The following is a 6,812-nucleotide window of genomic DNA, read 5'->3' as shown; positions in this document are numbered from 1 at the left end:
GGTCTGGGCCTCCCTTCTGAAGCTGCTGCCCCCGCGACCCGACCCCGGATAGGCGGAAGAAAATGGATGGATGGATGGATGGATGAAGACTAATGACAAAAGGCAGCTATCTTTATTTATCTTTATTCATCTTCTAAAATCTAAATTTATCTTCTATAAATACTTTGAAACTTGAAATATTTACTCCAAGCATCTCATTTAAGATAGAAGTAAAACAAGAACTAACTGTTTCAGCTCAAGCTGTCAGTCTGTTGTTGTAGTTGTATCTTTATTTGACACACTTACAATAAGTGTTGTTTTTATCACACAACTGTGTTAAATAATACACTGCAGGTAGTCAGTATGATTAGTCAGTACATGCACTGTTAGTTGAAACGTACCAGCTTGTACATGTGGGACATGATTACCACAGATTCAGCTCAGTGTAGTGAACACAACTGTTAGCTGTTGTGAAATGCTGACTCAGCTGTTTTCTGTGCGGAGCGGAGACATCGAGGACGTGCAGCACATTGTGTGTTAGATTAACCCAGGCTTTTTACAGTTTCTGTTGTCTGAGCGCTTCATTTTGGGACTCTTCATCTCCTTCTTTAGCACTTAGCATGAACATGTCAACAGTGTAGCCGTTAGCAGACGTGCTAACGTAGCGTTGTGTAACACAAATAGCCAGACAAAAGGGTGCTGAATATAACAGAATCTATTTTTTACAAAGCTTGGAGGCAGAAAGTTTGCCTCGAAGCTTTGTAGTAATGAAATTACTGGAATTATTCAAGGAATTGTTTCTTTCTGATCCTGATCCTTCCAACTGTTCCCTCCACGTCCTGAGAAACCTCAGCTGTAGTGAAGTTTGTGCAGATAAACTTTAAAAGCTAACTTCCACCTTCACTGGATCTAAGTGCAGAAATCCTGTGCAGACTGAACGTGGTCCATGTGGACTCCTGGAGACCTGGTGCAGTCAGCAGAGCTGCTCCTGCACAGAACCAGACGGTGTGAGAGCTGCAGCACTAACCTTGTGTTCAGTCAGGGTCAGCAGAGACGGGAAGCGCTCGCCACAGATGGGACACATGTAATGTTTGGCAGGGCCGCGGTGCGTCTGAGCATGCTCACGAAGACCGTTCTCAGAGAAGAAGGTCCTGGAACACACATTGCACTTGTGGTTTCCTTTAATGAAATCTGCCTTCTTCTTTCTGGAACCTGACACACGGAGGTATTTCTCATGGTTATTGCTCTGAACAGGAGGAAGTGTTATCTGACAGCCAGGAGCAGCACTTCTTACCTGCATCATCTTCTCCTGGCCGGATGTTGTGGTCCCGCAGCCTGTGGTTCTGCAGGAGGGACTCCATGGTGTAGGCCGCCCCGCAGATGTCACAGGCGTACATGGGCTCAGAGTTGTCCAGCTCCTCCTCTCCGCCGCTCGCCTCATGACTGTTGGCTGCGTCCCCCCCCTGGGACGAGGCTCCCCCCACAACGCCGCTCTTCAGCAGGAGGTTCTGTAGGTCTGCCTGCTCCACAGCAGCAGCTGTTGCTCTGTCAGCTCCTCCTGCACCGTTTCCTCCTCCTCGTTTGGAGGTCTGAGCCAGACCGTTGGGGGTCCCGTTCTGACTCCCGCCGCTCCCGGTCCCACCTCCGTTCCCCTCGAAGATGCAGTGTTTGTCTCGCAGGTGCCTCTCCAGCAGGGCGATGGCGTGGAAGGCTTTGCCACAGAAGCGACACGTAAACTTCTTGCTGTGTGTGGTGATGTGACACTGCAGCTCCACCTCGGTTCCAAACGTTTCACCACAGAAGATGCACTTTCTGGGTTTGAGTCCTGAAATCAAATCAGCTGAACATCAGAAAACAGGCTGGAGTTTTTCCTGAATCCTGTGCAACAAGCAGCCACCTGCTTTAACCAGGCTCCTTCTTTAGCTCTGTTTCAACATGATCACTAACTGGTCGGTACCTGCAAGGCCTCCTGGAAGGCCCAACCTTTGGCCCAGGTGGTTGTGTTTAACGTGGAGCTGAAGATCTGCTTCCTTCCTGAAGTCCCAGGCACAGGCGGTGCAGCGGAACAGCTTCTTCTCGTTGCTGTGTTTCACTGCTAAATGCACCTGGAAGAAGAAGACAGAAGAGAAACTGGAGTCAGGAGACGTGCAGACCTGGATAGAAGCTTGTGTTCTTGTTGTTGTTGTTGTTGTTGTTTTCACCTGGATAGAAACCTTGGAGTCAAAGACCTCCTGGCAGAGCGTGCAGTGGTACAGGACAAAGGTGTGCATGTCCAGCAGGTGTTTCTGCAGGTCATCTACAGATGAGAACTGTTTATCACAGCTCTCACACACGTACTGCGTGGACGTGGTGGTGTAGTGCACCGTCAGGTGTTGAAGCAGTGCTTCCTGCGACTCAAAGTCCTCCTTGTTGCACTGGGGGCAGGACTGGCGCCTCAGCAACATCTCCAGGTGTGACTTCAGGTGCGTCTGGAAACCCTCAAAAGTGGCAAAGCGTAGGTCACACTGGTTGCAAGGATAATCCCCGTTGCTTCCAACAGATGGGGTGGAGTCACCTCCTGCCTTGTGGCGTTTTGGAGAGGAGATCTCAACATCAGAGGAGGCGGGGCTGAGGTCGGCCACCTTGGCCTGCCGTTTGTTGTTGGCCAGCGGGATGTTCTTGTGGTTCTCCTTTATATGTTTGGTGAGCTTGAGGAGTGAGCCGAAGATAGGAGAGTTGGTGCAATAAGGGCAGGAGTAAACCTGGATATAAACAATAACTCTTTAATTTGGAAGATTTTTCTTAACCAACCTTTGTTTAAAGAGTCATTCAGTGATTTTTAATCCTCACCTATAAAAACACTAACTGGACTCATTTCAAACACTTTAACAATCTGCTGCTAAAATCATTTGAAACCTTTTTATTTTGTTTAGAACTGATGCAGGGAGACATTTAATTTAATTTAATTTATAGGGTTTTGTTAATAAACTGAACTAGTTGAACTCCACTTTGCTCTTGTAGTTTGCAGAAACATGACTTGTTTAGATTCTTACCTCCATGAAGGACTGAGATGCAGCCTGGAGAACAGGAGACTCCAGTTTGGCCACGGACCCCCCGGATGCAGCAGCTGAGGGGCAGTGGGTCTGCTGAATGTGTTCCGTCAGAGACGACTCTGTCAGGAACCCCATCGAACACTGGTTGCAGAAGAAGGCATGGTTCCCCTCTGGAATGGGAGACGTTCTGTTAAACACCAACACCACACAGAATCATCTTGTTGCAGGACTGATTGGGACAAAGCAAGTTTTCTGAGGACTGGACACACCTAATGTGGTGGACCCAGCCAGGATCCCCCCGGGCAGGCAGTGGGACACTCTGATGTGCTCTTGCAGGGAGTTGATGTCTCCGAACATATCTGGGCAGTAGTTGCAATGAAAGGCCGTGACGTTGGTGAACTGGAGCAGAGGGAAAGCTCCTGCTGCACCTACGCTCCCTCCACTGGAGCGGTGGGCTTTACGCACATGCTCGTTGAGATTGTAGAGCGTGGGCAGAGTTTCCAAGCACAGCTGACAGGTATGGCTCTGTTGTGGCTTATCAGCATGGATGGTCTTCAGATGGATCTCCAACACAGCCAGACTGTGAAAGTCTCTCTTAGAGCAGTAAGGACAGGAGTATGTCACTTTAGCCCAGGCCCCTCCTGCTCCTGTGGGAACAAACAGAAGTACTTTTACAAGTGCTGAAAGTATTTCAATAAAGTGTTGAGAGTATCTAACAGTTATCATGATGGAGCAAAGGGAATAGGTCCAAATATAAGATGGAAGGAAGCTAAAGTGTCTGAAACAACCCAAACATTAACTGTCCATCTGCAGCTCAGCTCCATCTGTCCTCAGATCAACTGATCTGATGTATCTTACAGAGTAAAGATCACTACAGTACAGAGTGATCAACGAGCTAAGACACTGACTGATCATTAAGAAGTTACATTTCCTGTAAAATTAGTGGAATATTCGAACCCTGATGGCCCAAGCTGATCCCCACGTCGTCCGTGGTGTCAGCTCCTCTCCTGCGGCCTCGTTCAGCACCCTGGCTGGGCTTCAGGGTGGAGTCCGGGGTAGAGCCTCTCTCCAGGCTGGCGCTGGAGTCGGGAGTAGCTGAGCTCATGGAGGCCACACTTCCCAGTGCAGGATCTGGACTGGCGGCGCTGTGGTTGGAGGAGTCAGGCTGGCGATGGCTGTCCAGGTGGCAGTAAACATCTTCCACAGAGGTGAACTGCTCTGTGCAGACGGGACATCTGAGGACAAACATGGAAGGTTGAAGTTTTCCAGAGCTGTGGAAGCTGGACAAAGCAAAGCTGTGTCGTACTTGTGTTTGCGGTTGGCGTGCTGCGTTTCTATATGTGTCAGCAGTGAAGCCTCGTCCAGAAAGATCTCAGGACAGTGGATGCACTGCAGGTCAGCTCGGTCCGACAGCTGGGGGTGACGAGTCTGGACGTGCTTCTCCAACTCATCAGTCTGACTGAAGGTCTCCTCACAGTAATCACACATGTACAGATCCTGGTCCAGGTCCCCATCTATTCCCACTCCTTTCTTTCCTCCATCTTTTTCATTCCTCAGTGCCAGATGCTCCCTGTTCTTACGATGAGCCTGGTAGAGCCACATCCCGTCCAGAGACACAGCACAAGCAGTTAATTACAAAACCCCTCCACAAACACTTACAACCCTTTAAACTTTCCCACATTTTGTCACTTTTCAACCACAGACCTGAAACCTCCACCTGTTCAGGAAACTTGCTGCACTACTTTTACTGCTTGTTGTGCACAAATGCATTTTTTAGAATGTTTTTAAATTATTGTTAATTTTTTATAGCTGTATATGATGTGCTGTGTAAAAGACAACTTTCTGCTTTATGGAACAAACAAAGTTATCCACCTGTCTAAAGCATTTCACTGGGATTTTATGGTAGACCAACAAAAAGCAGGACAGCGATTCAGGACTTCAAACAACTTTGAGCTACAAGTCTTTACAGGTTTTTTTTTACTCTAACAGCTTTGGACTTTTACAAACTGAAATTTTGTCCCATTTTTCTTTGTAAGCAAACTGCAGCTCAGTCAGACTTGAGGGAAAGTTTCAGTGAACAGCAGGTCTAATGTCCTGTCACAGATTCACAGTTGGACTTAAGATCGAGATTTTTTCCCAAACCACTCCAACAAATCAACGTGCTTTGATCTGGACCAATCTAACAAATCAACATCTGGTGTGAGTGTATATGAATGTGTGTGTGCATGAATGGATGAAGGACTGTAGTCTGAAGTGATTTGGAGTTCTTGAACTTGATAAAGCACTACACAAGTTCAGTCCATTTCACATAATGTTACAGAAATAAACTGATCAAAACCTAAAGATCCCAAAAACAGAAAGCAAAAACATGATAAAGAATACTATAAATACAAAGAATGTGACAAAACTAATGCTCTTCTCACTGACCTGTCAGTTCATGGTCAGACTCTGATTTGTAAAATCTTTGAAACCTATGTATTACATTCTTTTTACTTCATTATAATGGTCTACTTTATGTTATTATAATTTTTAAGTCTCTTTAATTAACCAGGCAAATCCCACTGAGATCACAGATCTCCTTTGAGCCTGTAGGCAACCTGTTCTACATGTTTTAGGTCTGTGGGAGAAATCTGATGAAGCCGGGAAAAACCCACACAAGCATGAGGAGAACATGTAAACTCCACACAGAAAGACCCCAGGGATTGAACCCATGACCTTCTTGCTGTGAGACATCAGTGCTAACCACTGAGCCATCATGCAGCCAGTCTATCACATCAAATTACAGTGAAATAGTTTGTGTTTGGAACGAGACAAAACGTGGAAACATTGACAGAGGTGAGAACTTCTTCATGTCTTTGTAACTCAGGGACACTGTGAACATGAACTAATATGACAAGCTCCTGGGTCAGCTGTAAACAGGTTTGTTGAAGTTGAGAAGCAGAACTCTAAAGAAAGAGAGGATTTACCTGCATGTGGCTCTGCAGGGACGAGGTGGAGGAGAAGCCACGCTTACACACAGAACATTTAAACGGTTTGCTGGAGCTGGTCATGTGATTAAACATAAACATTTTAATGTGCAAGTCTATTTCTGCAGAGATTGTCTGGTAAACAGTTGAGAAGAACTTACCTGTGGGTCTTCAGATGGATCTTCAGGTGATCAGAGCGAGAAAAAGCAGCTTCACATTCCTGGCAGCTGTACTTTTTATCTCCTGCAGAATTGACAGACATTATGATCAGTGATTAGAACTTTAGATAAAAAGCTTTAAAACTTTCCAGACTTGAATCTAATCATCTTTTTCTTTCAGCTGCTCCTCTCACCAGATGTCCTCCCTGATGCAACGTGGACTGGAACCAGCAGCCTCAACTTTACAAGCTGCTTGCAAAGCAGAAAAAGAGCTACAAACTACACTGCCTAGGTCTATAAATGGTCTAACTATATTAATATCTCAGTGGTGTCTTTGCTCAGAAGCTCTCCTTCAAATGTCACTTTGACCATATTTTAAACAAACTGAAGTTAAAACTAGGATTTTCTTCAGTATTTCATGTTTTTGTCTTGTGGCTGATAAACATCTTGTATTGGCCTTCCTACACCTACTGGACTATGGTGATGTGAACGTCCCACTCTCAGCCAGCTCTCTGCCTACAGACGTTGAATGTTGCTTATCATGGAGCATGGTGATTTCTTACTAAAAGTAAACCTGTCACAAACCACTCTAGCCTACATTTACTGGTAAACTGGCCATCTTTATTTCCCTGCAGACACTGGTATAATTTTATTTACAAATGTCTCCTTGGTCTGCT

At 46.0% G+C, this 6,812-nt stretch overlaps 1 protein-coding gene across 1 annotated transcript in view; it reads right to left on the bottom strand.

Moving 5' to 3' along the window:
• Positions 1–6,220, bottom strand: part of znf423 (zinc finger protein 423) — a gene marked incomplete at both ends in the record, with an annotated part of 12,425 nt that extends 6,205 nt beyond the window's left edge. Inside the window, 10 exon segments of the mRNA XM_014028481.1 lie at positions 1,007–1,191; positions 1,274–1,804; positions 1,937–2,084; positions 2,181–2,720; positions 3,012–3,181; positions 3,281–3,658; positions 3,969–4,246; positions 4,318–4,598; positions 5,978–6,053; positions 6,139–6,220. Of these exon segments, the coding sequence (XP_013883935.1) occupies positions 1,007–1,191; positions 1,274–1,804; positions 1,937–2,084; positions 2,181–2,720; positions 3,012–3,181; positions 3,281–3,658; positions 3,969–4,246; positions 4,318–4,598; positions 5,978–6,053; positions 6,139–6,220 (2,669 nt within the window).
• Positions 6,221–6,812: the final 592 nt, after the last annotated feature.

The sequence above is a fragment of the Austrofundulus limnaeus genome, unplaced genomic scaffold, assembly GCF_001266775.1.
Source record: "Austrofundulus limnaeus strain Quisiro unplaced genomic scaffold, Austrofundulus_limnaeus-1.0 Scaffold767, whole genome shotgun sequence".
NCBI classification, from domain to species: Eukaryota; Metazoa; Chordata; class Actinopteri; order Cyprinodontiformes; family Rivulidae; genus Austrofundulus; species Austrofundulus limnaeus.
The sequence above is the reverse complement of the archived record's forward strand: the minus strand, read 5'-3'. Positions and strand labels throughout refer to the sequence as shown.